Source organism: Pseudorasbora parva, chromosome 3 (assembly GCF_024679245.1).
Source record: "Pseudorasbora parva isolate DD20220531a chromosome 3, ASM2467924v1, whole genome shotgun sequence".
Classification (NCBI taxonomy): Eukaryota; Metazoa; Chordata; class Actinopteri; order Cypriniformes; family Gobionidae; genus Pseudorasbora; species Pseudorasbora parva.
The window spans coordinates 26,602,452-26,624,929 of NC_090174.1; the positions used below are offsets into that span (position 1 = coordinate 26,602,452).

At 42.3% G+C, this 22,478-nt stretch overlaps 1 protein-coding gene across 1 annotated transcript in view; it reads left to right on the plus strand.

Moving 5' to 3' along the window:
• The window catches only part of edil3a (EGF-like repeats and discoidin I-like domains 3a), a 296,332-nt gene that overhangs the window by 225,916 nt on the left and 47,938 nt on the right, over positions 1–22,478 (plus strand). Inside the window, 1 exon segment of the mRNA XM_067438243.1 lies at positions 2,007–2,191. Coding sequence (XP_067294344.1) covers positions 2,007–2,191 — 185 coding nt within the window.

The following is a 22,478-nucleotide window of genomic DNA, read 5'->3' on the forward strand; positions in this document are numbered from 1 at the left end:
GGGCACGATACTCAATTCTAGTCTGATACTGCTCCATTGGGCTGTAATTATGGGGCGTGTTTCAACCAAAGCAGGAAAGACCTCAATAGGATAGACCTACAGCCAATCAGAGCAACAGAACGACGCATAACGTTAGTTGTCAAATGTCAACAGAACTTAACTGCACTGTGTTGCCAAGTCTGCGGTCTTCCCGAGGGTCGTTTTTCATCTCTGCGGGTTGAAGTGACGCGACCGCAATTATGTGATATATAGACCCAGGAATGCAAATTTTAGTAGGCAACTTTGCCAAAATAACACACATTTTACCCCCCAAATGCCATTTTTAAAGAGAAGCTTTTGTTTTGGGGTAGCAGTGGCAGGTTTTGATGTAAAAACTTGGCAACCATGTCTGCACGCACGCTGGAATAAACAATCTTTGCCGGTATTGTAAAAAAAAAAAAAATAGATTTTAACTTACACCGAGTATTTACCAACATGATCATAATTTCTGAGAGAAATAGTGAAGGCGAATGCATATAGACACAAGTTTTCCATTTAGGATTAGAACCAATTCAATCAGGCGCCTTTGATGACGTGGATGATTATGCTACTGTTTATCATCTGTCCATCATCGTCTAAAGCCCGCCCTGACAATTTCATTGGTTCGAACAGTTTCTGTTCGGGCATAATCCCTCCTCTATGGATCAAGTCTAGACTGACCTGCCCGAGCTCTAAAGTTGTGGGCGGGGCTGAGTTCGGCTGGCATCCATGCTACCTCCACCTGGCCACCGGACAGAAATCTTTCCTCTAACTTTGAACATTTGGGAGTCTCTTGTTCCTGTGGCCTGTCCAGTTGTAACCTGGCCACTGCACAAGTCTCCACCTTGAATAGATTCTCTTGCGCTTCATCATCAGGGGAGGCACGCTCAGAGGCAGCACACACAAAATCCCTCTCGCCAGAAACAAGAGATGCAGCACCCTTTGCCCAAGCCGAACCTGTCTCTCGCTCCTCAGCCGGATCATCTCATGAGCCCCACAATCTTAATATAGGAGCTTGCCCTTGAAAATATGCGAGACACTTTACAACTCACAGTGCTCGCACTTACCAATAATCAAACGGAAGGGCATCATGCTATTCCCACAAACACCCAAAGCAGAACTCATGCATTTCAAAATATGGGATGGGCTGTGAACAAGGAGGCATGCGTCACCTGATTGTTCGCGACACTTTCACATTGAGAAAGTGAATTTCTTTTTCTTTTCACAAAAGTAGAAAGATAGAGTGTAGCACACACACACACACACACACACACACACACACACACACACACACACACATAATGCGATCTCTGAAGACAAAGAAACTTGAATGTGCACCTGTTTATCATATTATAACCTCTCATGAGCACAAATTCCGATGATGGCATCGTAAGAGGTAGTTTAAAGCCGAGGTCCTTGGCATGTTTTCCACACATACTTCACAACCGCTCACACAAAGATATTTTCTTATAGCACATAGCGCACCCTTGAGACTAGCTATCGAAAGGCAACAACATTAGTGTAGGGGCAGTTCTAATAAAACAGGTAGGCTGTTTTTAGATTTTAGCAAAAGCAAAATAACATCTCAATTTCTGCCTAGCCCAGGAAACCGGTTGAGTCCCTGGTTGAATGATCTTAAAGACCTTAATGAAATGTGAACATATAGCAAATTAGAGAGGAATGCAGGTGCTAATCCATTCAAGGATTTAAAAACAATATAAAATCAATTTTGGAGTGAATTGGAAGCCAGTGCAAAGAAATTAAAGTCGGTTAGAGGCCTGGCAGCTGCATTGTCTAACGTTGTTATGCTGAATTTGTTCTTTAGAGCTAAACAATACATAAATGATAGTTAACCTGCACTCCTTACTTGAAAACATATCCAGCATTAAAACACTCACCTGCATAATTATATTGGCTTGTACTCGCATGGAAATTGATTTTGCTGTAATATGATTTGTGAGCTAATGACATGCCTCTGAATTCTTCAGGGTGTTCGGAGCCAATGGGTATGAAGTCTGGTCACATTCAGGACTACCAAATCACAGCCTCCAGCATCTTTAGAACTCTTAACATGGACATGTTCACCTGGGAGCCTGGGAAAGCAAGACTGGATAAACAAGGGAAGGTCAATGCCTGGACATCTGGACACAGTGATCAGTCCCAGTGGCTGCAGGTAGGGTTTATTAAAATCTCCTTATATGCTTACGAACAGTCTACTGTTATGTTGTCCGTTATTGGCTCTGATTCACAGAACTGTACGGAACAGCTGTGAATGATTACATGAAAAGATAAAATGTGTGTCGTAATGAAAAGATCACTGCAGCATAGCTCAGGGTGTAGTCTACATAAAACAAAAGTCAGTGTTTAGGTGATCCCTAATGCAGAACCTCAGCAAAGATCAAAGCTTTGTCGTGAGGACAAGGTTCTTGCTATTTAGCTCCAAGAATCAAAGTTTCAACAAAATCCCAGTTATCCCTTCTCCCTAGAGCATCTTGTTTCAGCTTGCTCACTCATTGTTCATTAAGGTAACCGATCACCTTACCTCAGGCTTCAAGCGAGAGCTATTTGCTGTCATTCAAGCCAAGCATCTTGATATCACAGTCATCACGTCCTATTTAACCTTATTTTATTATATTCCTGGCTTTAAATCACTGGCTCAAAATTTGTTTTCATTTAAATGTGTAGTATTATTATGAATAAAATTGGCTGTGTTGGCAAATGATGCTTAGTTGGCATTAAGGGGCCCAAAGTGTTCTAAGAAAATACCCCCCCCCCCCCTCCCCAACACACACACACACACCATTACACCACCAGCCTGAACCGTTGATACAAGGCAGAATATATCAATGCTTTCATTTTTATTATGTATGAAATCTGACTCTACCATCTGAACGTCACAGCAGAAATTGAGACTCATCAGACAAGGCAATATTTTTCCAGTCTTCTACTGTTCACTTTTGGTGAGCCTGTGTGAATTGTAGCCTCAGTTTCTTGTCCTTAGCTGAAAGGAGTTGCACTCGGTGTGGTCTGCTGCTCTAATGTGTTAAAGATGCTCTTCTGCAGACCTTGGTTATAACAAGTGGTAATTTGAGTTACTGTTGCCTTTGTACCATTCTCATCTGACCTCAGGCATCAACAAGGCATTTTTACCGTTCACTGGATATTTTCTCTTTTTTGGACCATTCTTTGTGAGCCTTAGAGATGGCCCTGCGTGCAAATTCCAGTAGATTAGCAGTTTCTAAAATACTCAGACCAGCCCATCTGGCACCAACAACCATGTCCATATTCAAAGTCCCAATGAAATCAAAATTACATTTTTGGAGTAATTTACCCTTATTGTTATCTATAATAGTGTGCTCTAAAACAATGACAACATTTGCATTTAGAAGAAATAAGCATTTAAAACTTACAGTCTCTCACTTCCTCCAATATGAAACTATGATTTTGATGACATCATCACCCAAAACTTCATCTTCTCATCTTCTGTCCAATCAAATGCTCTCTAGAATCTACAGGGTCCCACCCCCAAATAGACACTGAAACTGTGACTAAAATCAGTCACTTTTTTTCTGCATGGTGAATGGCACATAATGGACTATATAGGGGCTAGGGAACAATTCAAACAGTGTAAATAATAGAGGTGGCACGGTACAGGAAAAAAATGAACTGTTTGGTACGCTTGTCTTGGTTCGGAGAGTGTGCGTCACATGGTTTGACGCATGCGCAATATAGCCTTGTGCCCGTATGTTACTTGGAGAGATTAGGAAGGCTGGCCAGAGTTGGAGGATGCGCCTGTGTCGTATAACGCCGGTATTACACCGCACGCGCAAGCAGTGAGTTGGCAGGGCAGAAGAAGTGTTTATGGAGAGTGGGCGTTTGTCTCGCGCAGCTAAACCACGGCTTGTGTATTGCAAATACAGACAAATATCGTCCATTCTGTCACCTTTTCCAGTGTTCTCCTCTGGCACCTGTTATTCTCCTGCTTTGATTTATGATGGGCAGCATATTTGCTGCAAATGCGTGTTCCCCTCTGTCCCAAACCGAACATGCATATAACATGTTGTATACAAGTAAAGTTCACAAGATAAATGTAACATTACATAAGATAAGCTTCTAGTTTTAATAATTTAAACTGGCCTTTGAAGCTTGGACAGTGCATTGTTCTGATCCAAATCGACATGATTTACCTGCAAAATGTTACGCCAATGTGTTGGACAGTGTAAGCAGGAGACAGCCAGTTAGAAAACTTCTACATGATATAACTTTTTAAAATAGCCTACTGTATCCTAAAATGTGGAAAATTAAACTATATGTCATATGCTGTAGTAAATTTCTGGAGTGTTAAAAATAAGAAAAAAATCTTCAATAAGAACTGTACAAAACCAAAAACCGTGACCCCTAAAACCGTGATCCGAACCGTGGGTTTTGTGAACTGTGTCACTCCTAGTAAATAAGTCTGTTTATGCCTCAGCACAGACAAAGTCTGATCCGGTCCAGAGACACAATAGCAAAGAGTGGATCATATGCCTGGGTTGGCATATACCATAACATGTATCAGAACCACCTCAATTCTTCACAGAATGCTATATTTTAAAGTTATACGCAGGAGATTAGGAGGAGAAACAGTTCGAGATTAGGAGAAAACTGTAGCTTCACCGAGCTCAATGGCTCTGGCAGAGCTGTGATGTAAACAAACCGCCATTGGCTATGTAAAAAAACAAAAGAGAGAAACTGTTCGATATGTCTGCCCTATCTTCCTGTTTCAGTCAAATTTATGTGAACACTGAATAATGCTACTTGTTTCAGGGCACTTCAGTGGGCCTTTTAAATCGTTTTTTTCTTCCCCATTCTAATGCTCAGTTTGAATTTCATCAGATCGTCCTGACCATGTCTACATGCCTAAATGCATTGAGTTGCTGCCATGTGATTGGCTTTTTAGATATCTGTGTTAGCGAGCAGTTATACTTAATAAAGGGGCCGGTAGCAGCCTTTTCAGGATATTTTGTCCTGCATTGATATAATTCCATTTGTTATTTTTGATAGACAGCTCTGTAATAGATGCGGTTGTGCCATTTTTCATCGGACATGGAAGGTGGTTCATGAGATGCCGGGAATGTCATCACATCTGAATAATTTTCTAGCTCACGAGGTGTTAAAAGTGATTAATATCCTGAGATTACTGAATAAATGCTCCGGTGGAATCACAGAAATTGAGTGAGTGTGAGACACAGTTGGGCACATTTCAAACATCCGTTGCCATGGTGAACTGTGAGCTTCTGCAGTGGTTGCCCCAATGGAATAATCAATACCAGTGACATCACAGAATGGTTTAATAGATTAATGGAATTAATCAAGCTTAATGACAAATTAAGTATTCTAATTAATCAAGACAATTGCAGTGCTGCAGAGGCAAGAATTACCTCACAAACTGCAGTAACCTCAGAGACATTTTGACCGAATGGAACACAGTGCTCTAATGAATCACACTACATCAAGAACCTGGAGATGTCAGCATGTCTCAGTTCTGCACTTTTAGATCTGGAGTCCTTTATTTGTACAGTGTGTACATTGATTTAAGTGAAAACAAAACTGCTGTTACTTAGAGCCCTTTATTTCAATCTTTGCTAATGATCTTGGTATTTCCAGTACGTTAAACGGTTTGGTCTCTGTACGCTGACATGTTCAGTCAAGCAGACATTTTACATGGTGCATGCTCATGTCAATATTGAGTAAGACTCCAAGTGAAAAGTTCATTTGCCTACATTCATTTAGCTGGATTAGGAACTGCACCAAATTGATGCAAATAAAGTCTTATATTGCCAGGCAGTTTGTTTTAGTGAATTAAAATACAGGCGGGAGTCACAAACAACATAATCTTTTACATCTGTCGCAAAGTTTCCCTCCATTAACCAATCAAAAAAACAAATCATACCGCTTTTCCAGGGACTTCTAAGGTCAAACAAACCACTCACATTAAAACATATATAAATCCCATTGACAGGTTTTGGAGCTGTTTGAATGAACCAATTACTCACAAGCTCTTCAAATGCATTGCAAGTCAGCTCTTTTTTTCTTCTGTTTGGACATACTCCACAGCAGGAAGGCCTCTTGAAGTTTCTGTTGATTGCTTCCAAACATGCTGAGTCGACCAACAGGCAGTAAGGAGACAGCCATCCCTCCTCCTCTTACATCTGTCTAGCCTGCCTGGGTCTATCTGAGGCTTTTCTCGCCTTTTCAACTCATTCCTCTCCCTCCACTTCTTGTGTAATGAATCGATTTAGTGTCCTCATTTGTGGTTTCCTGTGTCTTTGCCACTACTCAAACAGAGATCTGACCTCAGTCCCACACAGAGAACTTTTAGCCTTCATCAGACAGCCATGAGAAAGAGCACTTACATTCATTATGGATCTTAAGCCTGCTCATTACAGAGTACGTGCATGGACAGTTTTTTTTGCAGCAAAGATGAGGACTAGAATTTACAAGAATTTATATCAAAGTCAGCGTTTCTCCAACTGGGGTCTGTCTTAAATAGCCAGGGGGTCTGTGGAAAATTTCCGAATTGAGAACAAAAAACTTTCTGCAAAACCATGACAAGCAATGTGATAGAGCGCAACCGAGGCCGCTCACTTTTCCAGGAGCCTGGGTTCTGGAAGATTTTTTCCCATTGGTTTTCTCCATCTATATATTTCAACTTATTTTTTCAACAAGGTTTCAAAATGTATTACATTACATCATCATAAACAAAATTTGAACCAAATCTAATAAAGATAGGAGTACAAGATTGTGTGTAGTTATGATTGACGATTCATGTAATCAAATCAGCAATGCTGATAGAATATAAAACTGCTGATTAAAGTGTATTAATGTGTTTATTTATTTATGGTAGCCTAGCTATCGGTTTCTCATGATTAGTTTTAGGAACCTCTTCTTTGTACTCTATAAAAACAATTATAACCCTGCAGTGGCCTGTTATCGGTCTCAAGTTCTTCACACTGTTAAGACTACATTTATCATTACCCTCTAGAGGGGTCTTTCTTTTCACTAGATAGACTTTAAACTAACAAAGATGTGAAAGAAGCTTGACTATATGATAATTATAGCTGGAAAGTGTAATTTCACACACATTGCAAAATAATTTATTTAATTTTAAATCAAGTAGAAATATGTTAAAGTCATGTTAGTTCCCTTTATCGAGGGAACTTCACACTGCGTCGGAACGACGAAATGGGGATGCTCCCTAAGCATCAGCGGCTCTGAAGTCTGAATAGAAACTAGACCAATCCGATTGGCGTGCGTGATGACGTCATTGTGACGGCGTACCCGGAAGTATAAAAGGGGAGCCGGCGCATAATGGCGGCAGTCTTTGCTCTTCAGCAGGCGCTCTGTGTTACATTGTCTGTCTATTTACTGTTGTTTGTCCAGTTGCGATTGAAAGAGTGTGTTTGACTAGTTTAATAAAAGTGAGAATGGAGAGAGAATTCAAGCAGTGTGTGCATCCTTGCCCTCGTTACATCTCGGGCTCGGATACACACATGCTTTGTGTGCAGTGTCTGGGTGTGCAGCACGCTCGGGCGGCTCTCGAGGGAGCCGCCTGTGAATACTGTGAGCGGCTGACACTCAGACTGCTCCGCTCTCAGCTGGCCGTGTTCGATGAGACCGGCCAGCCTCGTGAGCCCCGTGGTTCTGGACCCGCGGTCGCTGAGGCGGCTCGGCGTCGCAGATCATGGGGCTCACAGCGGGACTTGTCAGAGGGTTTCGGGACTGCCGCGGCACTTTCCCAATCCTCCTCTGACAGTTCCGACGATCTTCCTCCCCGTGTGGAAGCCCGCTTGGCGGCATCTTCCCCCGGGTTGGAGGGTCTGATGCTTGAGCTATCTGATTCTGAGGAATTAGATGTGCTCAGCATCGAGGCGGGTGACGTTAAAACACCATACACACTGCTTCATTCATAATAAGGTGTTCAGGCAGTCCCCGAGGGGGCTGCCTGTAGTAACCCCGTGTTCTCCGTTCCCGTGCGGAAGCCCGCGATGCGGCTCTTCCCCGGGAGGGAGAACCAGATGCTTGAGCAAACTGATTCCGAGGAATTAGATGTGCTCAGCGTCGACTGAGTGAAGCAAACGAGAGCTCGCCACCTTATAATACAGGCTCGATCTCGCGTTGCCGAGGCAGCGCGTGCATTAAGGGTCTGCAACAGAAAGTGAACACACGCTATATGTGTACATGTGATACTGTTTAGCGAGGCTTGCAGTCAGCTCCTGAGGGTGCTGGCTGGTCATTGAGAAATGCTCGTAGCGTACAGAAACGTGCGTTTCGAGTGTTTCAGCCACGCGCCTGTGGTCTTTCATCTCGAGGGATGAAAGCCAAATATGTTGGGAAGATTTTTGAATCTCGCGTTGCTGAGGCAGCGGGTAGATGACGAGTAGTTGAATACATATTTAAACAGTATGGTCTGGTGATTAGGGCTGCATTTAATTCTGAGAAAGAATTTAAATTAAACATTATCTGACTTTGAGGAGTTAGATATGTCTATTCAGCCTATCATTCAGCATGTTCACGTGATGGGTGATTATGGTGGCATTTATTTCTGAGGAAATAAATGGGATTTATCTAACTTTGAGGAGTTGGATTATCAGCCTATCATCCCAGTTGTGTTCACTATTTGGGTGTTTTGATGGCATTTAATTCTGTGCAATTAAATGAGATTTATCTGACTTTGAGGGGTTAGGTATTTCAACCTATCATCCAATTATTATTGCTCCCGGGGAGCGATCGAGGTCGCCTCCTCTGTGGAGTCTTCTGGAAGTCGATGCTGCGATCCGCCGTCTACGACGCTCGGGCCACATTGGCTTCCAGCGAACGCATGCTGCTCTAGCCGCCTCTAGAAAGACTGCAGCTGGGCAGCAAACGCGTTCGCACACCGAAAATCCTCCCCGACTAAGCCCTGCCGGGTGGCCGCTTCAGGGGGTCGGGCAGGAGGCTCGGTGGGTACCAGAGACCAGCCTTGAGAGGCTGGTTCCCCTAGTTGGATATATCAGCGCATAGTCATTATGCTCCTAATATATCTGCTTGGGCCCTATGTACCATGGGCAAAGGGCGCAGACTGCAGTTCAGTGTTCCAATACCGAAGTCATCGGTGTGGTCTGAATGGTGGTATGCCCAGCCCAGTGGCCTGCTGGCCAGCCCCCTCTCCAGAGGAGCGATCGAGGTCGCCTCCTCTGTGGAGTTTTCTGGAAGTCGATGCTGCGATCCGCCGTCTATGACGCTCGGGCCACATTGACTTCCTGCGAACACATGCTACTCTTGCCGCCTCTAGGGAGACCTCGGCTGGGCAGCGAACGTGTTCGCACACCGAAAATCCTCCCCGACTAAGCCCTGCCGGGTGGCCGCTTCAGGGGGTCGGGCAGGAGGTTCGGTGGGTACCAGGGACCAGCCTTGAGAGGCTGGTTCCCCTAGTAGAATATCTCGGCGCATGGTTATGCTCCCGAATATATCTGCTGGGGCCCTGTGTACCTTGGGCAAAGGGTAGAGACTGCAGTTCAGCGTTCCACCACCGGGGTTCATCGGTGTGGCCTGAATAGTGGTGTGCCCAGCCCAGTGGCAGGTTAGGGAACAGGAAGTGTGCTCCCTGATGGTAAAGGAGGCTATATAGTGTATCCCTCCGCCAGACAGGGAGTCCGGCTTTACGGTCACTACTTCATGGTTCCCAAAGAGGATGGAAGGGTGCGTCGGAGGTACTTGAACCCTTCTCTGAGGAGATTCAGGTTCAAGATGCTCACTATCCCATCGTGAGTCAGATCCAGTTCGAGGAACTGGTTCGTCACGATGTATCTAAAGACGCATATTTCATATCTCCATCCTTCCTGCCCACAGGAGGCCTGAGGTTCGCTTTCGGGGGCGAGGCGTACCAATATCGGGTTCTTCCCTTCGGCCTCACTGTTAAGCACTTTCAGAGAGTGCTGGGGCACATGGCAGCAGCGTCCAACGTGATACCGTTCGGCCTGCTACACATGAGACCCCTCCAGTGGTGGCTGAAAACCAAGGGGAATTCCCCCAGAGGGAATTCGTTCCGTATGATCAGGGTAACGCGCAGATGCCTTCGTTCCCCAGTCATATGGAGGAAACCTTGGTTTCTGCCCAGGGGCCAGTGTTTGGAGCGTCCTGTTGCCGGGAATCCGTTTCAACAGACGCCTCCCTCACTGGTTGAGGCGCGGTCATGGACGGCCGCTTGCGAGGGGCCCGTGGGAGGGCCGTCATTCCTCCTGGCACATAAACTGCCTGGAGATGATGGCGGTCTACAAAGCTCTAGGAGCTTTTTCCCGGACCTCCGCGGCCAACATGTCCTGGTACGGACAGACAATACGGCTGTCGTAGCGTACCTCAATCACCAGGGAGAGTTGAGATCGCGCCCTCTGTGCAGATTGGCGCATCTAATTCTCCTGTGGTCCCAAGGGAAACTGTTGTCCATTAGGGCAATGTATGTCCCGGGGTCCAAAATCAGGGAGCAGACATCCTGTCAAGGCAGGGGCTGAGGCCCGGGGAGTGGCGGCTCCACCCCGAGGTGGTGGAGGCCATGTGCGAGAGGTTCGGCCCAGTGGAAGTGGATCTGTTTGCGTCTCGAGAGACGTCCCACTGTCCACTGTGGTTTTCCCTCACGCATCCAGCCCCGCTGGGGTTGGATGCCATGGTGCAGACGTGGCCGAGGCTGCGTCTGTACGCATTTCCCCTGATCGCTCTGCTCCCGGGAGTCCTGGAGAGGGTTCGTCAACAGGGGGTCAGCCTACTTCTAGTGGCGCCCCGTTGGCCGACCCGAGTTTAGTTCTCAGATATCATAGCTCTGCTGGCAGGTCAACCATGGTAGATTCCTCTGAGGAGGGATCTCCTGTCTCAGGCGGCGAGCACGATATTTCACCCCCGACCGGAGATTTGGAACCTTTGGGTCTGGCCCCTGATGGGGCCAGGTACCTAGAGGCTGGCCTGTCGGCAGGGGTGGTAGAGACCTTACTCAGCTCCAGGGCTCCATCTACCAGGAGACTGTACAGCCTCAAGTGGAATGTCTTTTCCACTTGGTGCGGGGAACATGAGGTGGACCCAGTTAACTGCCCGGTGGCTTCAGTGCTGGAGTTCCTCCAAGATCGTTTCTCTGCGGGTCTGACCCCGTCCACACTCAAGGTGTACGTGGCTGCCATTGCGGCTTTCCACACACCTCTGGGTGATGGGCCTTTGGGTAGGCACCAGCTGGTTGTACAGTTCCTCCGTGGGGCTCGGAGGATGAGGCCTGTGGCTCAGTCCAGAGTTCCTACATGGGACTTGGCAGTGGTTCTCGGAGGTTTGGCTGAGGCCCCCTTCGAGCCATTGGAGCTGGCGGAACCAAAACACCTGACCTTTAAAGTAGCTTTTCTCCTCGCTATTACCTCTCTTAGGAGAGTGGGAGATCTCCAGGCCTTGGCGGTAACGCCAACTTGCCTGGAGTTTGCCCCGGGTGGAGTAAAGGCTATTTTACATCCTAGGCCGGGTTACGTACCTAAGGTCCCATCAAGGGTGGTCAGGTCACTGGTTCTACAGGCATTTCATCCTCCGCCTCATGTGACGGCGGAAGAAGGGAGACTTCACCTACTCTGCCCGGTTCGGGCACTTAGAGTTTATTTGGAGAAGTCTGCACAATGGAGGAGATCTCAGCAGCTGTTAGTGTGCTTCGGTTCACCTAAGAAAGGGTTGCCTGCTTCTACTCAGACAATCAGTAATTGGATTGTCCAGGCAATAACCATGGCCTATCGGGTGCGCAGTTTGCCTTCACCCTTGGCCGTGAGGGCTCATTCCACCAGAGGCATGGCCTCTTCAGTGGCCCTCCTTTCTGGGGTCCCCTTGCAGGATATCTGTGAGGCGGCTGGGTGGGCCACCCCGCACACTTTTATCAGATTTTACAGCCTAGATCTCCCTGCGACGTGGCGCTAGGGTGCTCCAGTCCTAGTTGTGCCCGGTCTCCGGCTTCACACTAGGGCAGGCGCTACCCTCGGTGTGGCCTAGTGGGTACTCATCCCCATTTCGTCGTTCCGACGCAGTGTGAAGTTCCCTCGATAAAGGGAACGGCTCGGGTTATGTATATAACCCTTGTTCCCTGAGAGGGAACGAGCACTGCGTCGCGCCGCCACACCTCGGCACGCCTGGAGCGCATGCTTCAGAGCAAAAAACTGCCGCCATTATGCGCTGGCTCCCCTTTTATACTTCCGGGTACGCCGTCACAATGACGTCATCACGCACGCCAATCGGATTGGTCTAGTTTCTATTCAGACTTCAGAGCCGCTGATGCTTAGGGAGCATCCCCATTTCGTCGTTCCGACGCAGTGTGAAGTTCCCTCTCAGGGAACAAGGGTTATATACATAACCCGAGCCGTTTTGTTAGAGGTCACATGAGTCTTTAAACGTGTTCCTTTTGTACTGGAGTCTCACAAGTCTTTGACTTTGTATTTCATTTGGCCTGATGTCATTTTAGACATATCCTTACATATTGGTTTCATCAGATGATTTAAGATATAACAGGCATTATTACATAATATATATATATATATATATATATATATATATATATATATATATATATATATATATATATATATATATATATATATATATATATATATATTGTAATAGATTTATTTGGCAAGGAAGCATTTAAATGATAAGGAGCTGAGATTTGTACAAATGCTATTTTGCACTTTCTATTCATTAAAAGATTTCCACAAAAATATTACTGGGTTTATGATAATAATAAGAGAAGTGGTAACACTTTCTATGAAATCTGTATTTATAATGCATAATAAGGCAATTTTAAAGGTGTCATATAATGGTACATGCACTTTTACAAGCTGATTGTATGGAAATGTGTGTTGGCAGTGCCTGTACACAACCCTCATTTAATGATAAAAATCCATCAAGTGCATTAAATCCATTTTTTTTTTTTTTAAATCTCCTTATATGTTTTCTCCTGTCTCAATTCATGCCGTTCGACCATGTGACGTCACACAGTCAGACACCCCTCCCACGACTGTTGATTGACAGCAGCGTTTCACCTCAGACCCGCCCTGAGCGAGCTCTGTCATCATCACAGTCCGCCATTGTATAAGTAAAGACGCTGGAGCAGAACGGTTGTTGTGTTCTGTTCATGGGTGTAATAATGAACACAGCAGTCATTTTGATGTTCCTAAATCTAAACCGCTGAAGACGCAGTGGCTGAGTTTTGTTTTCGTCAATGCTTTTATGTTTGCACGAACCGCAAAGCATTTCTCACCAGACTGCTTTATAAGTGAGGGTCAGTATAAAGCAGGTTTTGCTAAGAAGCTGCTCCTTGATAAAGATCTGTACCAGCTAATCGTGTTCCTGCTGCCCCTCCAGAAGTGAGTGTAGTTTGAAATGCTTCACGATGAATGCGGCTAAAGTGGTTAAGTTAAATTATGGAATGCTTTTTATGCATGCCATTCTCAATATAATTCATAATCCCACCTTTATAATGAATTGCGCGTTATGGTTATTGTGTTATTACAAACTGTGTACTGGTTTTAAAGTTCCATGTTAACTTTAAAACCAGTACACCGTTTTTAATAACCGCAGTAACACTAAGCTTAATAATGTAGATGCTTTATGACAAGTGTGTTACTAGCAGTTACTAATGGTGTCTGTTACTGTTTTTTATTGGCATTAGGTGTAACATTAATCTGTCAATGAACTAATGTATACACCAGCAAAAACATAGCATTCGCACTAACGTTACCCTTTTCTGTCCATAAAGATAGATAAAAGTGGCATTACATTAACCAACCATTCAGAAACGTCCTGTTTAGCTTTAAATGTCGAATTTCGTTGAAGCTGCCATCTTGTTCCGGGTCCGACTCCAGTTCAGATTGATAACAGTTGCACAGATGTGTCCTCAGAGACTCCCGTCACCATTCTTTCACCTCTACTGTTGTCAAAGGTCATTTATAATTTAAAGCCGTATGCACTGAAATGGCTTCCCAGATAGCAAAATTGCTCTGGCCCAGATCCGGCCCACACTTTACACTTTCATCTGGCCCACTACCCACGTGGAATGATGGCACTTGGGCGGTCCGCTCCCGTTTGCCAGATTTAGGCCGCAATCAAGCCATAGCAACGCCGCATGTCAGCCATGAACAAAACGCATGAAGCAGAACTGGCCCACATCAATTGCTGACATCAGAGCTGTTTTTGACCAGGTAAAATTAGTGTTTTCTGACAATACTAATGAGAATTTTTAGTTAAAGTATATTACAAAGTTTTCATTTAGACAGTAAAGAATCATATTGTGGTGAGGTGGACGAGGAAGAGACATAGGAGGAGCGAGGGAGACCGGGGACGTGATTGCGAAAGAGCATCACCTGCGAGGCACACCAGTCTCGAGGGAGCTCGGAGGCATATAAGGAGAGCGACACCAGTAAAGGACGAGAGAGGACCAGGCCTGGACTTTATGTTGTGTTTTGGTTTACATTTTGTTGTGTGTGTGTGTGCGGGCAGTCATCCGTGAGGGGCTGTCCGCGTTACTTTCTTTTTGTTTATTACTTGATTAAAAGTTGGCATTATATGACCCCTAATGCATTTTAATATATGCATAATGCCTTACAAAAAAAAAAAAAAAAAAAAAAAACTATAATATATATAATCCAACCTATAATACGTTATAATATTTACATGTCTGTGGTTATAATTTTAGAAGGTATTATAACACCACAACATTATAACACAAGATAAAGCCTGCATCATATGGGTATTCTTAGTGCGTTTTTAATTCATACATAATATCTTATAAAGAAAAAATGGTACCGTCTCATGAGTAAACAAAACAAATTAAAACAAATTAGTGTAAATGTAATTGCAAAGAGAGTGCATTTTATTCTCATTTAAACTGCAATGTTTGTGGTTAACTCTTTATTTCTGACATTTGTAATCAACCGCACTTTTGGCACTTTAAATATCTGATTCAAGTGCCTGGATCGCAGCAGTGGAGTAATGCTTTACAGTCACAGTAAAGTATAACTGATCCTGGTAGTCTGCTGCATCCTACACAACTGAGCACTAGAACTGGTCTGTTAGAAGGGAGATTGCACCATGCAAATTGTGCACAGCACACATTTTGTTAGCTACTTTACCTTGTTTGCCTAATTCCTTTAGGGAATTGGGTGCTAAAACAGCACAGTCTGCATGTGCAAATAAACGGAGTAATCATCGAGCATAATTCATTCTTAGTTAATTCCCCCCTTAATCTCTTAATCAAGGAATGTAAAGTACCTCCACCTTGTTCGAGAATTACAAACCTTTTAGCTTTCCCATTGCCTTCCTGGCAACTGACCAACCTGTTGGATTGTTCTGTGCATTGGCTGATCTCCCTTGATTCTGCCGCAGGCAGCGTTTTAGTATTAGATAGAAGTGAGCAAGTTTTATACAGTGTTTGATATTCACTGCCCATGAGGTTTGGATAGGGCAGGGTTTTAGTTTTAACCCTAGAATGCATAAAGGGAATGTTTTGACCTGACATGTCGTAATTTTTATTCCATGAATTCATCACAAACAATATGCATAAACAAATTTGGACTCAAACAAATATTATACATATGTGTCAATATTTTTTTTCTAAATATTATTTGATTTGTCTCAGCCACCAACCGTCTCCAAATACACATACCTCCCTACTACTAGGTGAAAACCGTGAGCTGAGTAGTCTGAATTCACAGTATTCATAGAACAGTTGGCAAAATAAGTACCACTATGATAGTCACTTGCATCTCTTTTGTCCAAGAAGTGTTTGACTGCTCATTATTTTCATTTGTACTCAATTTAAATTCCACTGCTGTAATATTAGGCTTTTAGAACCATCAGCCAGGTCCTCAAACACTGTGCTCTGGAATCCAGAGACAAGCTTCACACTGGCAGATATGGGAATGAGATTATAGCTCTCTCTCTTTTGAAGGATCCTTGAAGATGAGATGGTGAAATCTTCAGAAGCAAACAGTGAATATGCTCAGTTCCAGCTGGCAGAGGCATATTAGTTAATTATGCACATTAACAGGCTAACCGCATAACACGGAGAGTCTGCCAGAGTGCACTTGGCTGTTTTTAGAACTTCCTTATTACAGAATCATTGCAGCAATGCAAGCATATGCTAAATGTTTTGCTGACCCTCCTGGAGCTGCAACAGTTACAACAACAACAAAAAACGGAAGAAAGCTCACAAGAAACACATTTTTTAAAATGATTTCTAATTAATTAATTAATTAATTCATTCATTATTTCATTAATTAATTAATTAATTCATTCATTCATTCATTCATTCATTCATTCATTCATTCATTCATTCATTCATTCACAGCCTTGGAAACCAACCTGTTAATTCATTGATTTTCTTGCAAATGAAAAGTGTTAGACATCTCACCATTCATCATCACTTTGTCTACACAGTTTATGTTTAAATTTATTTAAATGACTGGGAGAGAAGAGTTGTAGAGGCAAATTCTGTTGAGCAGAAATTCTGAATGATTAGCAGGGGTAAAGTTAGGAGAGCTTTGAAGAGGATTACGAGAGGAAAGGCTGTTGGTCCTGATGACATACCAGTGGAGGTATGGAAGTGTCAGAGAGACGGCAGTAGAGTTTTTAACTAGGTTGTTCAACAAGGTCTTAAAGACATTTGTGAGCAGCAGTATGGTTTCATGCCAAGAAAAAGCACTACAAATGCATTATTTGCTTTGAGAATGTTGCTGGAGAAGTACAGAGAGGGTCAGAAAGAGCTGCATTGTGTCTTTGTAGATTTAGAGAAAGCATATGACCGAGTGCCAAGAGAGGAGCTGTGGTATTGTATGAGGAGGTCTGGATTGGCGGAGAAGTATGTTAGAGTGGTACAGGAAATGTATGAGAGCATTAGGACAGTGGTAAGGTGTGCCGTAGGTCAGACAGAGGACTTCACAGTAAAGGTGGGACTGCATCAAGGATCAGATCTGAGCCCCCTCTTGTTTGCGGTGGTAATGGACAGGCTGACAGATGAAGTCAGACAGGAATCTCCATGGACTATGATGTTTGGGGATGACATTGTGCTCTGTAGTGAGAGCAGGGAGCAGGTGGAGGAAAGTCTAGTGAGGTGAGAAGAGAAATGAAGGTTAGTCGCAGCAGTGAGGTTACAAGGAGAAGAGATAAAGAAGGTGCAGGATTTTAAGTACGTAGGGTCAACAGTCCATAGCAATGGGGAGTGTAGAAAAGAGGTGAAGAATCATGTGCAGGCAGGTTGGAATGGGTGGAGAAAAGTGTCAGGTCTGTTGTGTGATAAAAGTGCACCAGCAAAAATGAAAGGAAAGGTGTACAGGACAGTAGTGAGACCAACGATGTTGTATGGTTTGGAGACAGTTGCACTGAGGAAAAGACCGGAGGAAGAGCTAGAGGTAGCAGAGCTGAAGATGTTGAGGTTCTCTTTGGGAGTGATAAGGATGGATAGGATCAGGAATGAGTACATCAGAGGGACAGCACATGTGAGATGTTTTGGAGACAAAATTAGAGAGACCAGGTTGAGATGGTTTGGACATGTTCAGAGGAGGGAGAGTGAATATATTGGTAAAAGGATGCTGAGGTTAGAGCTGCCAAACAGGAGGTCAAGAGGAAGACCAAAGAGGAGGTTTATGGATGTAGTGAAGGAGGACATGAAGGTAGTCGGTCTGAGAAAATAGGATGCAGGGGATAGGGCTAGATGGAGGCAGATGATTCACTGTGGCGACCCCTGAAGGGAACAGCTGAAAGAAAAAGAAGAGAATGTCAAAACTAAGAGCAAATACAGATTTCTGACTTTGCTTCTTTAAAAATATGTTACATAAGATACACATGCGCAAAACAAAAATAGTCAGACCAACGCTATCTCATGAAGAATTCATAAGTATTTGTACGAGGTGGCTAATTCGTATTAATTTGAACGTCCTCGCTCGTATGAATTAGTACAATTTTGTCTATACTGCAGTGAGGGGGATGTTTTAGGGGTGGGGTTATAAGTAGGTCATTCGTACAAAATCATACGAATTAGCCACCTGGTAAAATATGTACGAATTGCTGTGAGATCGGGTTGGACGGAGTGAATGAATATACAAAGTCACTCTCTGACAGCAGGTGGCACTTATGGTAAAGAAGCATTTCTTTGAGTGTCGTTGTAAGCAAATCAGCTCCACTTATACACACAAGGAGGTGAGATGAAAAGAAAATGCCTTCAAAACTATTCTGAAGACAGTCAGTTTCCTTCAGATATACATTCAACTAAACCCCCACCCCAATTTAATATTTATATTTTTCTTCTTATATTTCAAGCATCGTGAACAGTGATCTTGCTGTGTCTGGTATTTTCTCTGTTTCAAATAGATCCTTCAAACACTCTCTTCTTTGTGTTCACCCTTAGCATGTCCCATCTCTGACTTGTGTTTACAGATTTTGTCATATTTTCACACAAATGATGTTTCAGGAAATTATTGCAGTACAGTTTGTGTACAAGTCTGGAATTTAGATCAGCCAAAATGAAACCGGCCACTTTGTGTGTTTTGAAGCACGAACGGGCAGCTTACGTTTTTGGTCGACCTGTGCATCTAGAAAAAAGGTTGCACCACTACTATTATTTGCACTTGCATACATGCTCCCATATGAATTAAAATGTTGCACAGATTCAATTCCGGGAGCACATTTGACCAAAAATGGTCATGTTTGCAACTACATGTCAACTAACTCTCTCGTTAGAGTATTAGTAGGCTGTGAGCTGTCATGTTTGGGTTTGGGTAAGTGGAATAAGTTGTCCTGTAGTTGCAGAGTTACTTATAGTTGGTAGAATATCTAAAGTGGAACATTGATATAAAGTCCAAATATGGTTGCACATATGTATTTTAAATGTTCCTTTTAGGTTGCAGCCTCACAACATTTAAATATGATATTTTATTGAGCTAGACTAAGCATGCCACATCTGGCAGAGGGCCTTATTCGTTCTGGTGTGACATACATTTGCAGAGAATGGCTCAAAATGATTAAATTACAGCATGTGGATGTTTTCTAATATATATATATATATATATATATATATATATATATATATATATATATATATATATATATATATATATATATATATATATATATATATATATATATATATATATATATGAATAACATTTGCATATAACAGCTTGTAGATTTTGATTAATGCAGTGTTTGGTTCATGTATCATCATCTAAATAATGATTACATGAGAGAGAACTCTGATGATCAATTTGTTAAACTGTAAATATTAAAGTATTTTCTGTGGTAATTTTGCTAATCCGGTTTCTTCACGTTACATATAGCCTTCAACCAACCTTCTCAGCTGCCGGTGTAAAAAAAATCACCTACTTAAGACCTTTTTCTCACTCTCACACACATTCTCAACAGTCCAATCACCTCATAAATAAAGCTATATGCAAGCTCTCTTTTTCTCTTTTTCACACTCTTTTTCATCTGAAAGTCATGTGTTTTCTCAGTTAATTATCATGCCAGTTTGCCTGATGCTCTACATTTAATTAAGATCATCTCTATAGCATTCTCTTATCATATGTAACTAGAAACTATACGAAAACTTCTAAAGATGCCATGTTCTCTGATTAACATGTAGCTGAACACGGCTCTTATTACAAATCAGAAGTGATCCTGCAGTAGACTGGCTTTTTAAATAAGTCAGCGTGTTGCATAAATCACTCTAGATGTCATTAGAACAATACTTTTTATGTTGTTTAGGATAAGACCAATTATCATGATAAGCTGCTTGTAAGGGTCTAAATTTACTGATCTTAATTTAGCCAATTGCAATTGCATTCATTGTAAACTGTCATTCTGAGTAGGGGTGCAAAACATGAATCAGGGAAATCTAAAATAATCATATAATAGCCAGTATAGTATAGCCTTTGATAATTCTCATTAACACTCATGCATTGAGATTTATGTTGTGTGTTAATATAAACATTTTCTTGGATGATACAACCGAAGCATATTGACATTTCATCGCAGAGAATTTAGTGGAGCAATGCGGGCGTTTTCAATTAGTTCCTTAGAAGCCGATCGGGCTTCACCCTCTCGTGGTGAATTGTGATATTGACAGCAGGTAAGAAAAAGCATGGAGAGCAACCAAGAGCATCCAAAAGTGGAGAAATGCTCAACTGCATGCGAATGTAAAGCAAAAAAACATCAGGCAGCAGCCAAACGCTGTGAGAAGCATACAGTCAAACCAAACTTTATTCAGACAGCAGATACATATTTACTAGTGGGTGCAGGACACTGTAGTTTATTTATGTAAGGAAACTGTGACATACTATATCCCAAAATTCGTCATACAGTGGACTTCCAGTAAAAATGATAAAAACGTGGAACCAAAATGATTCAGACTCTTTGATCTGATCAAGTTTTGCTTAAGTGTTGGTGTTTTTTTTTTTGTTTTTTTTTTGTTTTTTTTGTTGGCTTTAAGGCAAGACACGGCAGGTGAAAACATGTTTTTTCATGCCAATTTTAAGATTGTTGGCTATGTCAACATTATGCATTAAAGGCCCCCTGAAATCAAAATTGAAGTTTTTTAGCTTATAGTATGATTATGTTAGCCTCGAGGTTAGGAATAAGCTGGTGTGTTCCAAAACAATAACACAATTTGCATTGTGTTTGCACTGAGATAAAAGCATTCAAAACGTAAAGTCTCTCACTTCCGTTACAATTAACTTGGCTGTTTCAAACTTTACTTTCTCATCACATCCTCTGTCCAATCAAACTCTCTCTAGAATCTGAAGCATCCCGTCCCTACACTATAAAGAGACGCTGAAGCTGTGGCTGAAATTGGTCCCTTGTTCACACATTTATTATATTCTACATGGTGAATGGCACATAACGCACTATACATGTGATACGAAATGATTCAGACATAATGCTTTCAATTATGGCGAATTAAATCTGGTTTCACGTTAGTTTCACACACGCACCGCCACAGCACACACACGCACAGACACACACCGGCGGCTATGGTATAAAGTTAGACGAGAATGCAGAGGAGATCATGCGCGAGTCGCCAAAGACAACAAAACGTATCGGACCCATTTCAATTCAAAATTTCAAAGCAATATGCTGGAGATTATAATGATAAGGAGAAATTAGGAAGAAACTGAGGTTTTACCAAAGAGAACGGCTCTAGTCAAACTCTGGTATTAACGAAACACTATTGGCTGTTTCAAAAAAGGGGAGGAGTAATGAATAATGAATTTTAATTGCACCTTTAGATTTCTACCAGAAATCACCAAAAGTTAGCATTCCATTCACAGACACAGTCTCACACACAGCGCTGTCTAAACAGCAAAATATGGGCATTTTTCTTTGTAGAAATAACCAACCACCAAAGTTTGTTTGGGAATCTACCTCCAACAACCACATCTGATTGGTCGATGGGAATTTCCGACTGCACGATTGGTTCTCACGCGTCACGTGATACGTGCTGCCTCTTCGTTGTTTATTATAGAGAAATTGCCCAAAATCAGCTCATAAATTTTCACAGAAAAGACAGCAACAGCTGTCACTTGCAAGAGCTTGTAAAAAGAAATTAAACAACAACAGATTAGACTATGAAACCTTGTCAGTGAATTAGATTGAATAAGTTATAAATGTACATACAACAACAGGGACAGGTTTGTTTGCTTATTGCTATTAATAATATATGCATTTGTCATTTTCCATGTGTATATAAGCATATATGCATTTCACAATGCATATACACCACTGATATCAATTAACTGAATTTATATTTTGTTTGTAGTTTGGGGGTTTCAATAGAAATGTATGAGATTATACAATATAAAATTTTAAAAGCAGATTTCTCAAAGTGAGTTTTTGTACTCAGGGTCAGATATATCCACTTCAGTAGCACCTACAACCACCAAATGTTGTCGGTATTATACTTAACTATTTTATGAAGGCTTTTACTGGGGGATTTTTTGATATATCATTCATATCCTTTATGAGTTATGGGTCCTTTTACTCAAAAAAAAAAAAAAAAAAAACATAATTGTTTCACAATGCATATTTTATATTTTCTAATATAAAAACAAATCCCTATTCACCTGTAAAGTCTCACCTTAATTGCTAATGTGACCTTTTACACCACAGACCGAACAAAATTAAGCATAGTTTGGTAATTGGTTGACCTATATTGGCATTATCTAATTATACTTAAATTTAACATTTGACGCTGATTGGTTGATTGTAATCCATTACATACATTTCTATCAAAGTTATGACATTATCAAGATGAATTTGTTCTTGTCATACTGTATTGCCATTGTCTTACTTTATATAACAATGTTTTTCTTAAACAATAGCAAATAAACTGGGAATGTGAGAAATGTTGAAGGTGTCTGAATATATTTTGGTTTAACTGTGGTTAC